The 19,841-nt window shown below is 39.8% G+C and overlaps 1 protein-coding gene across 1 annotated transcript in view; it reads right to left on the bottom strand.

Annotated features, from left to right (window-relative positions):
* The window catches only part of LOC128735977 (beta-alanine transporter), a 46,525-nt gene extending 27,989 nt beyond the window's left edge, over nucleotides 1-18,536 (bottom strand). Inside the window, exons 1-6 of the mRNA XM_053830463.1 lie at nucleotides 18,529-18,536; nucleotides 18,356-18,451; nucleotides 18,079-18,286; nucleotides 14,280-14,538; nucleotides 13,969-14,218; nucleotides 13,536-13,912 (exon numbers count right to left, since the gene is read on the bottom strand). Coding sequence (XP_053686438.1) covers nucleotides 13,536-13,912; nucleotides 13,969-14,218; nucleotides 14,280-14,538; nucleotides 18,079-18,286; nucleotides 18,356-18,451; nucleotides 18,529-18,536 — 1,198 coding nt within the window. The remainder of the gene's footprint in view (nucleotides 1-13,535; nucleotides 13,913-13,968; nucleotides 14,219-14,279; nucleotides 14,539-18,078; nucleotides 18,287-18,355; nucleotides 18,452-18,528) is intronic.
* Nucleotides 18,537-19,841: the final 1,305 nt, after the last annotated feature.

Genomic DNA, 19,841 nt, shown 5'->3' with positions numbered 1-19,841 from the left:
TATAGAAAAAGACGAAGGGTATTACCCAGTTTTCTAAAAATTTCTTACAAAATTCCGTGTCTGACAGACTGACAAATTTTCGAATTATCTTTTGACGGTGGCACAGTTTTTTTTGGGTACATTCTCCACTGCGACCATTGATCTATTGTGGCGGTGGCACAGTTAGTATCTAGATAAAGTTTAGTTTGGTTTTTAGGCTTCAGCGTGGTATTTAAACCGGCCTACTGCGTGCAAACTGGATGATTAAAAGCAAAGCCTTGGGGTTAAACATCCTTTCTAAGATTTGACCCATCTTTATCGACAGACTTCACAGCCAGATATTAGAGTACAATTTTAAATAATCCGGCATAATCGATCGGCCAGTTAATCGATTATCTAATAATCGGAACATAAAGCAATCGATTAAAAATTAATCGATTATTTTAGCGGATAATCGATTAGTTCGATTAATCGAGAAGTAATCGGACATCACTACTCTGCTTAACCGTTATGTGTTCAACAGGGTACCCGGGTATCTTTTCAGCTTTCAAAGTACGAAATTCTAAAGTTTTCTTTGATCAAGGATACTGAAACTCTGTGACATCTAAGAACTAGTTAAATTGCAACTTTTCATAAAATAAGTTTTCATGTAGCACTTAAGGGAGCGGAATGAGGGGCTTCGAAATTTTTTACCCTTCAAGTGCTCGACAAGGTTACCCGAGTACCCACAAATTGAAACGCTTGTAACTTTGGCAAGTTTTGACCGATTCGGACACTTTTACCACCTCAAGATTCAGGAACTTATCCACTTCCAGTGTGGTTACATCAGAGCCGGAAGTGGTTAATCTGGTTCCTGGGAATCCGGCATTCCGAGGATGTGTTCCGGAATTAAAGGACTTTTTATATTTTTGGATGTAATTATAGTAATGTGGGTGTTCAAAGTTCTTCAAATTACTCCGAAAGGTCATTCTTCATTGTTTTAAAACAATATAATGATATATCCTAGGAATGGCCATTCTACGACAAGTTCCCGTGGGACCTCCTGTGGCCATAAAACTGTTTGGTTTGCAACACTGGCAATATGGGTGTCTAAATTCATGAAAATACTCCAGAAGGTCGTTTTTCATTGTTTTGATTCTGTCTGATGATTTTGCCAGGGTAGGCCATTCCGGAACATATTCCCGTGGTGCTTCACAGTTGTCCAAAACCAAAAATATGTGCGCATTAGAGTTTTGAGTAGGAAAACTTGATTTTAGGTTTATGAAACCTTTAGGAGAGTTTATTGAAATTAAAAGTTCTATCGTTTGGTGAAATTCAAATTTTGAATAATCCCCCTAAAAGTGAAATAAAAAATTTCTTTTTCTTCAGCTTCAATATAACACATTGATGAGTTCTGTAAAGTTTTAGAGCATATTATTACAAGAAATTTTGCTGAAGATCATAACCTTCTATCTCTTCAGCGAAGATAGAAAAATTCTATTTCTTATATGTGAATCGTCAAAATCAGTTTTTCTATTTTAGTTTTTTTTGTAGTTGTTATATGACTTTTTCATGTTTCATAAAGTTGTACAAATAGTAAAAATACACAACTTTGCCAAATGTAGTATACCTCTATCTTTGCTTGTTTAGGACCTGTAAAACTTTTGTTATAAAAATACCATAATTCTGACTCCAAATTACTCACATCCTCGGAATGCCGGATTTCCGGGAACCAGATGAACCACTTCCGGCTTTGATGTAACCACACTGGAAGTGTATGAGTTCCTGAATCTGTAGGTGGTAAAAGTGTCCGAATCGGTCAAAAATTGCCAAAGTTACAAGCGTTTCAATTTGTGGGTACCCGGGTACCCTTGTCGAGCACTTAAAGGTGTTATTTTTGGCGAACACATAACGGTTAATGCTGTCTATGAACAAACGCTATTCAGCTGGGTCTTAGCCAGGGGTGGACTGGCCCACCGGGCAACCGGGCAAATGCCCGGTGGGCCCCAGTAAAAATTTCGTTGTTACCCAAATTGAGATTTTCCAAAATTTTTATCTCAGTTAAACTCTTTCTACGACTTACGAATGTTCAATTCCTGGAGCCCCATGATTTATGAAATCAACCGATTTGATGATTGAAAATTCAGCTTCAAATGGGACTGTTGTGGCCCTGACCTTTAAACCAAAATTTCTCTTTCAATTAAACTTTTTCTATGACTCACGAATGTTCGATTGCTGGGGCCCCATGATTTATGAAATCAACCGATTTGATGATTGAAAATTCAGCGTCAAATGGGACTGTGGGGGCCCCGAACTTTAAACCAAAATTTCTATTTCAATTAAAGTTTTGCTACGACTCACGAATGTTCAATTGCTGGGGCCCCATGATTCATGAAATTATTTAAGTTGAGCTGTTGGGGTCCAAGCTTCGAAAATTTTACCAGCTTCAATGAGTATTTAAAAGTAGAATTAGTATTTCATCCGCAGTTATTTGACTACTTATAAATATTGAACTGTCGGCTTAAACTCCATACTCAGTTTACTTCAGTGGTGACGGTCCGTTATCGATCCTGCGCCGAATGAATTATGATCCTCCAGTACTCAATCCTGGGCTACCTTTCTTCAAACCCCTCGAACACCAGCTGAACGTGCATCATCCTCGATAGCGCACATCTATCAGTGCGATGTCTACTCCGAAGTCTAAGGCCTCTTCTTGATTCTCTGCTTAAAATAATTTTGGCTACTCTTTCGTCGGGCATTCTAGACACGTGACCAGCCCAGGGCAGACTGCCACACTGTACTACCTTCATTATAACAGCATATTTGCATTCTTAATATAGCTCGTGGTTCATGCGTCTGCGCTACACTCCATTTTGGATTTTGCCAAATTTTACGCTAAAGCCCCAAGCATTCGTCGATCAGCTTCTTTTAGCGTCCATGATTCATGTCCATAAAGGGCGACCAAGAGGATAAAGTGTTCTCTAGAGCGTCAGCTTTATGCGAATTTGCAAGCTACGGGACTTCAGCTACAAAACGTAATGCCTGCGTAAAGGCCAATTCGCAGCTGCAATTAGTCGTTTTATTTTGCGACTTACATCGTTGTCACATGTCACGAGCATACCAAAATATATTCAGTTTCTCTTCGACACCAACCATCGTTTTGGCGGTGTTAATGGTAAGTCCCAATTTCTCAATAAATGACCTAAAGGCTTCTTTCGCTGCTCTACTTTTGATTTCGGTGATATCGACGTCATTCGGAAAATCAAAAAGCACGTGAGGTCTCATCTGCTATTCTGACTCATAATTTTTACTCATCCAGCGTCATACGAATCAACGTAGCTAGTTCTGTGGGAAAACCATGTCCTAGCGTTAACTGTCACAGCTCATTTCGTTTGACTGAATCGTATGCCGCCTTGAAATCCATAAAAATATGATGAGTCTGCAAGTTCTTCGCCCGGAACTCGTCAGTTACTAGACGCAGGGTAAATATCTGATGCATCTGAGGCGACCCTCATGAAAACCAGCTTGATACTCGCCGACGAAGAACTCAGCTAACGGACTCCGTCTAAAACGCAGGATAGGGAGAGCACATTATAGGCAAAATTGAGCAACGTAATGCCTCGATAGTTTTTACTCTCAAGTCGATGTCCGTTTTAAAATTATGGGAAATGAGGCCAATCAACCACTACCCGGATATTTATTTTCCTCCCATATTCTGTTCCTGACAATGAGATGGCGAATTGTTTCGTACAGCTGCTCGCTCCCCGTTTCTAGAAATGCAGCCAGGATACCATCCTTTACAGCAACCTTACCGTTTTTTAGCTCACTGATTGCTCTTTTGACCTCCTCCTGTGTTGGTGGCTCCACAGTTTGGCCGTCGCTCAAAATTCTTATCCTGTACCTGCTGATCTTCGTGTTTACTTCTCTATTCAACAGCGTCTGTAAATACTCTTCCATCTGGCTGCTACCGTCGTTTTGTCAGTAAGCAGGTTACCAGTACTATCATTGCACATCACAGGTATGGCAAAATTCTTGCACCTGACCGTTTTGTAGAAACTCCGTGTGTTGTTAATGACGAACCTCTCCTCTGGACTGGCGAGCACGTGCTCTTCGTAAAGGCGTTTTTAGACGGTGGGTTCTTTTTTCCGCAGCTCTACCAGGACCAACCAAAAAGATTCGCGCAGAGTCTCGGGCATTCCTCAAATTGGAATCGTGTGAAGAAATTCTACAGAGGATTCGCACAGAATACCTTGCTTATAGAAGCAGGATTCTTATAGGAGAATCCAAGAGTTTAATCCCAGGGATAGTTATAACTCGGCACGGGAATCTCCTGCACTATGAACTGTTCTGTTCTGACGTGTAGACGCAGTAAGCTACTCATATATATTGAACTATTGACATCCTATCATTTATCACACAAATCAAATCAAATATTCACGCTGCGGCAGATCCTCCAAAAAGTCCATGAATACAGAATAATGGCCATTCTAACCTCGCTGGGGACTTTATCAACGTGATGGTTCATCATGTGGGCTGTTCAACATGCCGTTGCAGGATGTTATGAAATGAGCAACAAGTGTTTTCACTAACGAGGTATTGAGCGTTGACCATGTTGCCCTAGCAGCATGCAATGTTCCAATTTATGGTCAAACACTAGGTGCCATTGATGTCAACGTCGAGAAAATCTCAAAAGCCGCTTCCATGCTTAAGTCGTCCTTCAACCCTGGACCTGATGGAGTACCTTCTGCATTCCTGAAGAGACACATATCCTGATCGCCATTGCTCTACCTATTCCGAATGTCTATCTCTAGCGGCGTATTCCCATCGTGTTGGAAATTTGCGCATATGTTTCCTGTGCATAAAAAAGGAGATGTGAACAACTATAGAGGAATCACATCGCTCAGTGCAGTTTCAAAACTATTTGAGTTGGTAATCATGGAACCTCTATTGTCACACTGCAAACAATATCTAAGTGCCGATCAACATGGCTTCATTTCCCAGCGCTCTATCACCACTAACCTGCTGTGTCTAACATCATACATAACGGGAAGTATGGACCACCGTGCTCAAACCGATGTCTTATACACAGACTTGTCGGCCGCTTTTGATAAGATAAACCATGACATCGCAATTGCAAAATTGCATAGACTGGGCGTTAGCGACAACCTTTTGCGCTGGTTTCGCTCATATCTGACCAATCGACAGTTGGTGGTTGCCATTGGAGATTGTAGGTCCGATAGCTATCTAGCCTCTTCAGGTATACCTCAGGGAAGCCATCTTGGACCTTTGATCTTTCTGCTCTACTTCAACGACGTTAATTTGGCTATCAAATGCCCTCGACTCTCGTATGCAGATGACCTGAAAATGTTTTCCCAGATCCGTTCGACAGACGATTGTCACTTTCTCCAAAATCAGTTGGAGGCCTTTGCCGCTTGGTGCGATGTGAACCGCATGTTAGTGAACCCGGGGAAGTGTTCAATAATCACTTTCTCCAGAAAAAAAGACCCGATCCTGTTTTGTTATGAGCTCAATGGCACACCCATCGAACGTGTTTCGTATATAAAAGACCTGGGAGTTATCTTGGATCCGCAGTTAACGTACAAGGAGCATGTCTCGTACATTATCGCTAAAGCTTCGAGGTCATTAGGCTTCATTTTCAGGATCGCGAAAAAGTTCTCTGATATATATTGCCTTAAGTCACTATATTGTTCGCTGGTGCGGTCCATCCTGGAATACTGTTCGCCCGTTTGGAATTCTAACTACAACAACAGTACAGAGAGAATTGAATCAGTTCAGCGCCGATTTCTTCGATTCGCTTTGCGTAGGTTGCCATGGAGAGGTCCGTTCCGTCTACCTAGTTATGTAAGCCGCTGTCAGCTGATTGACTTGGAACCTCTCTATATTCGTAGAGCTGCCTCTAGAGCTTTGTTTATTGCGGATTGCCTGCAGGGTAGAATAGACAGCCCTGTGCTTATGGAGCAGATTAACATAAATGTGCAACCACGAGCACTGCGTAATAGCGCCATGCTGAGACTACCAGTTCGTCGCACTAATTACTCTATGAATGGCGCATTCGGTGGCTTGCAGCGAGTTTTTAATCAAGTGTCGTCATTATTCGATTTTCATCTGTCGCGTCGAATACTTGGCAGAAGATTTGCAAGCTTTTTTTCGGGAGCAATAATCCGCGAGTGATGTAGACTTATATTTTAACTGTTTTTGTATTTGTATTTTACTCACTTGACTGTATTTTTATGTAACTATCGACAATCATTGGGGCTATCTCGAGCCCGTTGATTTAATAATAAATAATAAATAATAATAACACACAGGCACAATCTTCAGCAAATCTAGTTAGTTCGTCTACTTTCCCAATGAAATGGACATTGTCGATAGAACACCATCTGTGGTGGTGGCTGAACAAACTAAATCTCAAAGTAGCGAAGATTGGGTTGAAGAAAAATGCGTCCAAACTAAAGCACCGTGAACCGCTAATATGACGCACACGCTAAAAGCTGGTAACTCGGTCCTAATAACGACTGAGTTTGTTTTGTTTCGAGCATCGAGCCGCTATGCTGTCCGTTCTCTCGATACTCGACACTCGATAGTGCCTGAGTCGAGTCGAGTTGCACGACATGACTTACAAAATAGAGCCCATATTCATTCGATTTACTGTATTTACTGTCCTTGTAACACTGATGTCTTTTGAGTAGATGTCGTTTTTTGTGTTAATTTACTATCATGAGAATATTGAAAGCTGGGGCTTCTAATCTCAAAGGCCCGGTGGGCCCTTTGGCTCCCAGTCCGCCCCTGGTCTTAGCGCTCACCAATAGCCCCTCTACATCCAAACAGTAACTTCGAATAGTCCCTTTATATCCAAACACTAACAAGCATTGTCTTAATTGGCATAACATTTATCGAATTGCTTGTCATGATTTATATAAATGGACACGCAAATGGAAATGCAGTTTGCAATGAAGCAGTGAAATTAACCGGGGTTGTAAAAATATAGTTTCCACAGGCGTAACAGAGTTTCTGTGGATTATTTTCACGTTTAAACTCATGCTTTTTTACGCTCATTTTTCTTACTGTTCTTACTATTTTCACAATTCTTACTATTAAGAATTCAATCACTCTTCAAGCATGATCATGAGCTTGAATATCATGCGCAAATATTACTGTTTTAGTAAACCGGTCATAATTTCTACAATTTTCAACCGATTGTTATCATTAACCCCATGATTTCGTTATTTTTATTGGCCTTTAAGACCCATACGAAATGAAATGTTTGAAATGCGTTAATCTTGTGTAAAACCTTTGATAAAGTTGAAATTATTCCAAAAAAATGCATTCTTTTTTGTTTTGTTGTGAACAAATTCTCAAATATCTACAGTACTATTATTCTTACAGAAAAATGAAATTCAATTGATAGCAAAATTTCTCCTCTTTAATATGGAAGAAAGAGATTTGAAATTGGTGCACAGTAGAGATGGTCGGGTAGCGGGAAATTTGCCCGAACCCCGCACCCGTACCCGTACCCGCCGGGTTCGGGTCGGGTTCGGGTATTGAAAAAAAATAATTTGCGGGTTCGGGTCGGGTAGGGGTTCTTAATTTTTGTTTTTGAAACCGGGTACGGGTCGGGTCGGGTATCTCTATCGACCACATTTAACACTAAAGATGGTCGGGCACCCGGGCCCCTCCCGTACCCGACGGGTTGCGGTCGGGTTCGGGTATCAAAAATAATAAACCTGCGGGTTCGGGTCGGGTACGGGTTTTTAATTTTTTTCTTAATCGGGTACGAGTCGGGTTCGGGTATTCAAATTTTCATACCCGACCATCTCTAGTGCACAGCAGCCGGAGAAATTTGTGTTTATGTGCATGTACTTTCTTTCTTTAAGGAAAATTTCAACTTTAATGCATATCTCAAAAAATATCCTGCTTTAAATTTTTCTGACCACATTTTCGGATTTAGCGGCCAATTTTACATGAAAAATCATCTTCAGCTTACTATGTTCACGCTTTTTGCTTTATTTTGTTAAGGCCATTTCAAATCATATTTAACGTTTTTGTCACCCCCCCCCCTTGGAAATTGGCTTGAAAAATCGGGGGGCAAAAAAATAATTTGTAGGATATGAGTCAAATTTCTTTTTATAAAATCAATTGTCTGTGGGCTCTATAGTCTGAAAAACTCGAAAAATGAGTCTCCGAGTTGAATTAACGCTTCTAGCACGAAACAGAAATGGAAATTCGAACAACGGAATTTCCAAAAATCGCCCAAAAAAATTTTCCTTCGTTTTTGTCTTTTTTCGTATATTTTTGCATAGAAAATAATAACGTATATATTATTGTGCATTTACATGATCGATGGATTCCGAGGGGAGTTCAGGTACTGTTTCAAATGTCCCAAAGGTAAAAAAATGACTAAACACAGTTCGTAATGTTTTATCGCCATAACTGGCAACACAGGCTCATTGCGTTTCTGTCGCAACCTTAATCGTGACTTCGTGTTAATCATACAAAAGCATTAAACAAATTGTTTTCGAATACGAACGTTATTGCTTTGTTATTGCTTGTTTGGATAATGAAGGATAAACTACGCTTTATTCACTATGAAATTTCGGCAAACCGGCGTTGAAAATACAAATTCATTTCATGCTGAATTTCATTCCGTTTCTTCTGGTAGAACGGTAATTCCTAGGTTTATTTACTTTGCTCGATTGGTTCCAATAATGAAACAGCGATGATGACACTATTTGACATTTTATCTGTCAAAAGCTAAAAACGACCCTTTTTACGACCGTTCAGAAACACGACTGTTTCAACCGTCGTGTCCAGTAAGGGAATGGGCGCACAATGTAAGCAAGAATAGATTCTGTTTTCACGTTAAAACCTTAAATAAAAAATTTTAAAATCCATGTTGTTTTTGCTCAATTAAAAAAATCACTTTGTTTTTTTTCGCCCCCCCCTTCAGTGGCCGAACACTGGAAGGACAAAAACTTTATAAAATATTTGTAATGGCCTAACTAGTGTTATTAATCGCAAATACTTGTCGGTGTCTCAAATGTCGTGTTGGTACACAACAGTTTAATTTTGATAAGATTTCCGTTGAATCGAATTGTTTGCGAAATGATATCTATACCTATAAATATGGATTTCTGTCTGTCTGTCTGTCTGTCTGTCGGGATGTTCCTTATAGAATCGAAAACTACTGAACCAATCGGCGTGAAAATTTGCATGTAGCGGTTTTTGGGGCCAGGAAAGGTTCTTATGATGGTTAGAGGTCCCCCACTAAGAGGGGCGGCTCCGATACAAATGAAACACAAATTTCTGCATAACTCGAGAACTAATCAAGCAAATGGAACAAAATTTGGCATGTGGATGTTTTTGGAGACAAGAATTTTTTCAATGGTGAATTGAGACCCCTCTCTTCTTTAGAAGGGAAATTATGACCCCTTCTCATTTCAATATTAGGGGGAGCGGGCTCCTATACAAGTGAAATATAAATATCTTCATAACTAGAGAACTAATCAAGCAAATGAAACCAAATTTGGCAAGTGGGTGTTTTTGTAGGCAATCTTTTTTCTATGGTGAATTGAGACCCCTCTCCTCTTTAGGAGGGAAATTATGACCCCTTCTCCCTTCAATATTAGGGGGAGGGGGCTCCTATACAAGTAAAATACAAATATCTCCATAACTAGAGAACTAATCAAGCAAATGGAACCAAATTTGGCAAGTGGGTGTTTTTGTAGGCAATTTTTTTTATGGTGAATTGAGACCCCTCTCCTCTTTAGGAGGGAAATTATGACCCTTTCTCGCTTCAATATTAGGGAGAGGGGGCTCCTATACAAGTGAAATACAAATATCTTCATAACTAGAGAACTAATCAAGCAAATGGAACCAAATTTGGCATGTGAGGAGTTTCGGAGACAGGAATTTTTTGACGTAGGTCTACGTCTTTGTTTACTATACTGGGACTGGGTAGCACTTTGTGAAAACGAAAATAGAAATGTAACGTTTGAATGAAAGATTTCAAATGCTAGTAACTACTAAACTACTGAACGAAACTGAACAATTTATATATCGTTGGATAGATAAAATGACCAGCAATTTCATGGGGGGTAAGAAATCAATTTTAAGAAGGGCGTAAGAAGGAGGAGCTCCTATACAGATGAAACATAAATTTCCTCAAAACTAGAGAACTAATCATGGAACCAAATTTGACATGTGGAGGTTTGAGAAGGTAAGATTTTTTTCTATAGTGCATTGAGACCCCCTCCTCTTTAGGAGGGGGCTCCCATACAAATGGTATACAAATTTCTTCATAACTCGAGAACTAATCAAACAAAAGGAACCAAATTTGGCATTTGGGGACTTTAGAAGGCAGGAATTTTTTCTATGGTGTATTGAAGCCCATCAGTCTCTTAACAGGGGGGGCTCCCACACAAATGAAGCACAAATTTCCTCATAACTCGAGAACTAATCAAGCAAATGGAACCAAATTTGGCATGTGGGGTTTTTTAGAGGCATGAATTTATTTTATGACGGTTTGAAACCCGTTACCCCTGTGGTAGGAGGATAAGGACCCTCATACAAATAAAATAGAAATTTTTGCGTATGTGCCATATTTTCTGCTATGTAACAAGCGGTAAGCTGTGAAGGTAAACTAGTTAAACCTTGTCGATGCAAAAGACAGTGAATCGACGCCGCTAACTTACGTGCCTGTTGCCGTTCATGCCAAAAGAGAAGGACATTCGAATCATATTTGCGATGAACGTGCGTTGGCTTTAATGTTATTTGTAACCGATGGCGCTTTTAAGGGGCACAAGCGAGTTAAAGTATGATTATTGAAACAAGTCAAGCTACGTATAATCATATTTAATATAATAATCTGTGGGCTGGTCATTCATTACTATTTCAGCCTTTATGATGCACACAAATGATTTTTAAAAGAAATCTCAATATCTCAATGGTTGCAGGCGTTGTACTTATGAACCTCCGTATACGTATTTTCAAAGCCCTCATTGCATTCAATGAAGAATTGAATCTGAATATTTCGCTCTTCTCTTTTAAACATTCACTTAAACAATGGCACTCACAGATTCTTATAAACATACATATGCCAGAAATGCAGTTTACATTAGTCTAGTCAGTGATCCGATGATCTGATATAGTCCTACGTCACCCTTTCGTACAACCCTTGCAGTTTTTATGATGGTTTGAGACTCCTCTCTCCTGTGGTAAGGGGATAAGGACTATCAATAGTAACATTAGATGATTCCGGGCGAGACGGACACAGGCCGCGAGTATTGCCGGCGACCTGCCATCGGAAGAGCCGGCCACTGCGGAGGGAGGCAGCCCCCCGTAGAGATCACCTCTATCTAGGTTCATTTATTTTCCTAGATCTACTGACCTCTATTACTTTCCTTCAGTTGGGTCACCCCTGCGAAATGGTACTTTCTACGAAAAGATTTTCCGTGAAATAGTACATCCCGCATAAGGTTTTTTGCGAAATGGTATTCTGCGAAACTCTATATTCTGCGTTATGGTCAACCGAGAATTGGTGTTCCGCAAAATGGGATTCGGCGAAATGGTTTGTAATGAAGGCGAATATTTAAATGCTATACGCTTTATTTTATCAGGCTTAGCAATGGGGGAGTTGTTTTCTATTCTATTCTATTCTATTCTATTCTATTCTATTTCTATTTCTACTGTGAGGAAAATTTGTATATTAAAACACCCATGAACTCCTCAGAAATTTGCAAAACTCGAGATTGTGATAAAGGTCATCCGAGATTCAGTTTAATTTGTGGCAATGCGAAGTTTGTCGGGTCAGATAGTTATTTATAAAAGATGCCGTAGCAAATTCCCGCCGTTCTATGTATGAATATTAATACGCATGCATCGATCTTCACAAGATGGTAACGGGAATTGAGTTTTTGTACTGACTTTATTCTTTCTTCATGTGTGATTGTAAATGGAGACCATACTATACCGCAGTTTTGATATTAATCTAATATAAGAAACGTATAATGTTTTTTAATCGTGAAAGTTATAGCAAAAACATTTAATAAAGCCTAACATGTTATTAGCTCTGTTTATGATTCTGTAATGTTCAATGAATATTAGCTTTGAATTAAGGAAAACCTCTAAATCTCTAATTCTAGATAGAATTAACAAAAGAGCGAATGTCGTAGAGTTAAACAAAACGAGTGAGAGTTATTTTTTGCTGGACCAGCATAGGAAAATCAACTCTCTCTCGAATTGTTTACGCTTGCGACATTCGCCCTTTTGTTGATTCTATCTTCAGTTCTTTCACACTTTTCCACATTCTGATTATACCTAAGGAAATAGTCACATCAGGTTTGTTACGTTTTCTACTAAAAGAGATTAGACTGCGAAAAATTAAAGTCCGCGTGAAAGAACATAAAGCAGCAACCGAAAATAAACGTCAATGACTCCAGTGTGGCCATGCATGCCATTAGCAGTGAACATGTGATAAACTAGAATAGTGCTAAACTTTTAAAAAATGTACGAAAATCATCACATTTAAATGCGTGGGAGTCATTACACATCCTCACAGCTGAGCGGCCACTGATGAACGAGGATGATGCTCTCATAGTATCGTCCATCTTCGGTTTAACAAAGTTAAGTCTGTAGCTGCTCTCATCGACATAATTAGTTGGACTCGGCCTCGTAGATAGGTAACTATTTACCCGAAACCGGTCGGCACGAAGGTAATTTTATACTTATTGTAAGAAAAGCGCCCAAATTTATTTAAGATAGATTGCATTTGTTGACGTTTAGTTGTAGCAAACTTTTGTTACACCATATGTGGAATCGCAGTATCTCAGTTTTAAAGGTGTCTGTCTTCAACATTTTTTATTTCTATGAAAAGTTTCATATCATAGGCGTAAATTAATACTTTAAGCTTATTAAGGATGAAGGATAAGTCGTTTACAATCAAAATAAAGCGTAAAGGTCCTGAATGAGAGCCTTGAGGGACACCCGACTTTGCATTAATAAGGTTTGATTGTTTTCCTCTGAACCTTAAAATCAGTCTCCGGTTGGTCAAATATGATTCAAGCCACTTGAGGAGTTTGGGTTGGACTCCCGTCTTTTGAAATTTATTAAGAAGCAAAGGAATGTCAACGCGATCAAATGCTTTGCTAAAATCAGTGTACAAGGCTTCAATGTGGTTACCATTATTTATTGCATCTAGAGGATAACTAATGAATTCGATTAGATTTGTAGTAGCCGAGCGGCCTTTATAAAATGCAATACAGGTATACCTCGATAATACGTACCCTCGTTAGCACATGCCCTCGATAGTACGTATCCTCGATAATACGAACATTCTGCCTCGATAGTACGTCGTTTTCCAACAATACTTCTCTAAATTTATTCCATTTATGTATATCTATAATTATTTTGACACTAATATAAATAATTTTGGCCAAAAATCGAATTTTTCGAACTAAATATAGTGCATTGACTGCTTGCTATTTTTTTATACATTTCAGATCTCGTTGTCACAGAAAATTTGTTGGTATGTTATGTTATACGCAATCATTTTTACATACCTGTCTGTGTGATGAATGTGAATAAACAAGCAAAGCCGCCTAGCATCATTGATATACATAGTATCCAGCGCCGACCGCAGAAATATAAGCTGGGCCACAGTACAATATATGTTGGTAGCTCCACAATACCAGCTAAAAAGAAATTAAGTATTTCATCGCCCCCAAGAGCTGGAGCGTAATAGCTAAGTCCTACGTAAACACTTGTATTAGTAAACCAAATATATGTTATAATAATTGTTTTGCGGGCCAAGTTTTTGCCAAAAAATAAATCTTTGATGCCATAGTTGTACTTTGCGTCTATAGTGATATCTGAGGAAGCGCATAGCTTATTTTTTAAAACGGTTTCATAGTTTGTGGGAATCGGCTTTCCATTTATTCTGAAATTAATCATTGATAAGTTTAGGGACATAAAAAAGTTTTACTAATTACCCACCGCGCCATGTTTTTCATCACCATTGCAGCCTCTTTGAACCGGTTTCTAGAAATTAACCATCGAGGGGATTCAGGAATGAAATAGTAAAATGTGAATAGCGAAAAAAACGGCAGTGATACAGCCAACGACAAGGCTTTCCATCCACGGAAAATATGTACGACTCCTGCTAGTAAAATTAGACCAATTGAGTAAGCGATATTGGATACTATCGTACAGAAATCACGCTTTGATGGTTCTACCAATTCTATTGCTGAAGAATGCAACAAAATATTAATGAGTACATATATTACTGCAATACTAAGGTGGTTTACCTAATACATATGGACTGGATAAAATAGCAGGAACCGTTAGACCCACAATAAAGCGAGTGACTATCCATTGACCATAATTTTGAGTTAACACTCCGAGTGCGCATGCAATGATTTCAATCAGCAAATATATGAAAAATGAAGATTTTCTTCCCCAGTAGTCCTGCATATACCCGAATGCTAAATTTCCAATTAAACCGGCTAAGCCAAATATGCTAAGAGCAGCAGTTGTGAAAAAATCTTTTTCGCAAACCAGGTCCCACTGTAAAATGATATGGTAAATTAGCAATTAAGTAGCAAGAAAGTAAATTTGTAATTTGTAAGACCTGCAAAATTATAACAAATGTATGAAAAATAATATAGTTACGCTTCATTAAACATTTATTCCTAGATAGTGAGTGATTTTGGTTAATGCTGGCAGTTTTCACTCTCATGTAATGGAACAATCTGTATAGAACCATATCGAACAGACATCACACTTCACCATGTCATGAGTCTAATTCGGCCTTTTGCAAGCACCGCAATCAAACCAGTCAGACACGCGTGACATCCTGAAAATAAATCTTTGAGAATGTTCAGATAGTTTTCGAAGCGCTACACAGATGAAAAAGTATAAGGGTCCATGCCTAGTGGCACGGGCGCAGGCTTGAAGTAGGACTACGAATGTAGAGCAATTCGTCTCCCAATGCCAAGTCCGGTGATTTTTGTACGAATTTCATATAATAGATTCCCCAGTTGCGCAGTAACGGAAGGTTTACTTGCGCTGTTGTATTTTGTACAACACCTGTGAACCGTTGACTTTATCTCGGTATATCTCGGGAATCTAGCAATAAATAAAATTACTGTTTTCAGTAAGGTTGATCCGCAGACAAATGGTGGAAATACTACCTTTAAAATTGCCAATTTGCCACCGATGTGTCTCGAAAACTAGCTGTCCGATGCGTCGCAAGCTAGCTGCTGCTGGCTGATGTTTCGCCAACGAAAGTCGGCTACAGACTGATGACGCACACCGAGGCAAAGGCAAACAAAGTTTCAAATACAACCTTTAAAATTGCCAATTTGCCACCGATGTGTCTCGAAAACTAGCTGTCCGATGCGTCGCAAGCTAGCTGCTGCTGGCTGATGTTTCGCCAATGAAAGTCGGCGACCGACTGATGACGCACACCGAGGCAAAGGCAAGCAAAGTTTCAAATACAACCTTTAAAATTGCCAATTTGTCACCGATGTGTCTCGAAAACTAGCTGTCCGATGCGTCGCAAGCTAGCTGCTGCTGGCTGATGTTTCGCCAACGAAAGTCGGCGACCGACTGATGACGCACACCGAGGCAAAGGCAAACAAAGTTTTAAATACAACCTTTAAAATTGCCAATTTGCCACCGATGTGTCTCGAAAACTAGCTGTCCGATGCGTCGCAAGCTAGCTGCTGCTGGCTGATGTTTCGCCAATGAAAGTCGGCTACAGACTGATCACGCACACCGAGGCAAAGGCAAACAAAGTTTCAAATACAACCTTTAAAATTGCCAATTTGCCACCGATGTGTCTCGAAAACTAGCTGTCCGATGCGTCGCAAGCTAGCTGCTGCTGGCTGATGTTTCGCCAACGAAAGTCGGCGACCGACTGATGACGCACACCGAGGCAAAGGCAAACAAAGTTTTAAATACAACCTTTAAAATTGCCAATTTGCCACCGATGTGTCTCGAAAACTAGCTGTCCGATGCGTCGCAAGCTAGCTGCTGCTGGCTGATGTTTCGCCAATGAAAGTCGGCTACAGACTGATCACGCACACCGAGGCAAAGGCAAACAAAGTTTCAAATACAACCTTTAAAATTGCCAATTTGCCACCGATGTGTCTCGAAAACTAGCTGTCCGATGCGTCGCAAGCTAGCTGCTGCTGGCTGATGTTTCGCCAACGAAAGTCGGCGACCGACTGATGACGCACACCGAGGCAAAGGCAAACAAAGTTTCAAATACAACCTTTAAAATTGCCAATTTGTCACCGATGTGTCTCGAAAACTAGCTGTCCGATGCGTCGCAAGCTAGCTGCTGCTGGCTGATGTTTCGCCAATGAAAGTCGGCGACCGACTGATGACGCACACCGAGGCAAAGGCAAACAAAGTTTCAAATACAACCTTTAAAATTGCCAATTTGCCACCGATGTGTCTCGAAAACTAGCTGTCCGATGCGTCGCAAGCTAGCTGCTGCTGGCTGATGTTTCGCCAATGAAAGTCGGCGACCGACTGATGACGCACACCGAGGCAAAGGCAAACAAAGTTTCAAATACAACCTTTAAAATTGCCAATTTGCCACCGATGTGTCTCGAAAACTAGCTGTCCGATGCGTCGCAAGCTAGCTGCTGCTGGCTGATGTTTCGCCAACGAAAGTCGGCGACCGACTGATGACGCACACCGAGGCAAAGGCAAACAAAGTTTCAAATACAACCTTTAAAATTGCCAATTTGCCACCGATGTGTCTCGAAAACTAGCTGTCCGATGCGTCGCAAGCTAGCTGCTGCTGGCTGATGTTTCGCCAACGAAAGTCGGCTACAGACTGATCACGCACACCGAGGCAAAGGCAAACAAAGTTTTAAATACAACCTTTAAAATTGCCAATTTGCCACCGATGTGTCTCGAAAACTAGCTGTCCGATGCGTCGCAAGCTAGCTGATGTTTCGCCAACGAAAGTCGGCGACCGACTGATGACGCACACCAAAGCAAAGGCCAACAAAGTTTCAAATACAACCTTTAAAATTGCCAATTTGCCACCGATGTGTCTCGAAAACTTGCTGTCCGGTACGTCGCAAGCTAGCTGCTGCTGGCTGATGTTTCGCCAACGAAAGCCGGTGACCGAAGAAGGTAAGGAAAGGAAGTTTAACCCATAGCTCATCTCGTATATATTTCTGTCATCCGTGCTAGGGAAGCACTGGCGCAGGAAGGCAAAAAAATGCAAATAATGAAATATTAAATATTCGACTCATATTTTCTCGATTATTAAACGTCTGTTAGGGAAACATGTAATCTACTGTGTTGTAATGGATTTTTTGAAAAATTTCCAATCGATTGATACCAATATCTCTAGAATCTGTTGACGGATGACTGAGTTATAAGCGTGCAAACCATAACCACTTTTCGTTACATGTTTCCTTTTCGTTTTTCTAAAGTGCACCCCAATATAGAAATCAAAGAAGTAGTCCTACTTCAAAATTTGGGGCTAAACTTTTCTGAAATTCAATAGGTTTCTGAATAGGCCCTTTTGAAAAGTTACTCTTGACGAAATAAATTAAGTCTAGTGGAAAATGAAACATTGCGTGGTATCCAACATATCTACAAAATTTTATTCCAATCAAAAATAGTCAAGTAAAAAATGGCACTTTTTCCAGCGGTTTGGACTGGAAATGGTCCATATCGAAGTCGGTCCCGGGAGATGCTATCTAACATGTGAGATACTATCCAACTTGTCAACTGTTTTACTGAAAGGTCATTCTGCCTTATAGCAAATTTTGATATTAATAACGTAATATTTTCCCCGCATGATAAGAAAAACTGAAAGTCGCTGCATTAGGTGTGCAATAATTGGAATATTACCCTATTTGAAAAATAATCTGTTTATTTACAAACAAATTTTTAGAACGGCAATGATACATACCGAACCAATTTAATTAAATGATCAAATAATCAAATCAACGAAAAAACGCTTCAATGAATTCATTCTGAAATACTGAAAATGATTTTGAAGCGTTTTCTTTGGCTTAGTTACATTAGAATTGCATAGATTAACTGACAAGATAGTTATTTCAATGTACGAACCTGAGTAACAACAGTAGAGTCGAACAATGAGTTATCATACACCCAACCATGCTGACATTGTGTTATATTTAAGGGGGGTGATAGCTTTTCAACTATAATTGAATTGTTTTTCACGCTGTTTATAATGTCAACAATATAACTATAATTTCGAACATACATGCTACATCCAGCAGACTGAGAAACTCCATCCTTAATATATGATGGTATACTAAAAGAAAATAACAAAACAAGCAAGCAAAGTTAAAATTTTATCATTTTGATTTAGATCATACCTTACCTCAGGTTTTTCATTAGATTGGCAGACCAAAACTGCAGTTTGTCAAATTCCGGTATTCTACACCAATGAGCAGGTTTTGCTGCAATGAAAAGTTGGCTAAAAATCTGTTATTATATTATTTTATCTAGGGTAAACGAATTGTAGCGGCTTTAATCATCGACTGTTCAGATCACCGATTCATTATTCCCTAAGATATGTGTTTGTCGTAAGTCGGCTGGTTAAAGACAATACTTCAACAGTAGCTTGAACAAAAGGGACAAACAGCAAAAAACTTAAGAAAATGGCTAGCTTGCTTTGACCCGAAGTCTGCGGTACAATGCTTGCTTCCACAGGTTGGAAAACTCGCAAAATGAATAGATACGCCGAGCATCGGCAAACGCGAGTAGTTCAATTCGCCTATAACAATGAACAACATACACTCACGCTTCATGGCATCGCGGAATATACGAATATAGTGAGCAACGCAAAAGTACGAATTACCGCCTTCTGTTGCTTGTAAAGCCACTAACACTACTTTAAACTATTCCCTTTGCGTGGTAATATTATTTTGAATACTTTCCGGCATCCCCGGGCATTCTATATCCGATAAATCGAACACACTCAATGTTCAATATTCAATTTTTGAACGAATTCTGATGTTCACATTGAGGTTCTGTTCGTGATAAAATTCAAAGCTGATGCGTGCATTATCGGCGAGGCAGGCCAATAGTGTATGTTCATGAGGGATGTTCATCGATTCAAATGATCAATTTTTCGCGAATTCTCCAACCACTGCTTGCTACTGATAAGTTACCAACGTTACCTTGGTAGCTACCAAACACTGCCGGTGCCGACATGATGTGACATGATTGGCTTGCTTTTGTTGCGTACAATTCGTATTTCATGCAACGCGTTGTAAAAAAAATTGTTTGAACATACTTAACCATTATAATCAACCATTTTGGTGCAATTAAAAAAACGCGTGTTTCGATACCTTTGGGACCACTGTGCAATGGCGTGTTTCTTCGGCAAGCAACAGCATGGTTGTCGTGAAACATCTGTATCCATGATAACCAGCTACGATATCTTTTTGTTGTCCTTACTTTCGTTCAATAGTGGCAAACTTTCATCACATTTTGTGCCTACATTTTGAAGTAAGACAATATATGTATGAAATGGGGAAGGCAAATGAGGAGCGTCCAATATAGCTCTAACTTTTCCAAGCCCCTACCTAGCGCATGCAAGGGGCCATACTCGGTAATGCTCTATTGAGTAGCCAAACTAGAAGGTGCGATACTGGGTGATTCCGGCTGCCTGATCTGAAAATCAAGGTTTTGGGCAGACGGCGGAGCCACGCGACCTTGTTAATAGGTAAGCATAAAATAAGTTATTTTATTTATTTTTTCGTTTTAGCTTATGAAGCAGCTCCTGCTATATAGTGAAAACTTTGGCCAATACTAGTGTTAATACTGCACATGGATATTGGATACCAGAAGAAAAAATTAAA

Source organism: Sabethes cyaneus, chromosome 2 (genome assembly GCF_943734655.1).
Source record: "Sabethes cyaneus chromosome 2, idSabCyanKW18_F2, whole genome shotgun sequence".
Taxonomy (NCBI): Eukaryota; Metazoa; Arthropoda; class Insecta; order Diptera; family Culicidae; genus Sabethes; species Sabethes cyaneus.
The sequence above is the reverse complement of the archived record's forward strand: the minus strand, read 5'-3'. Positions and strand labels throughout refer to the sequence as shown.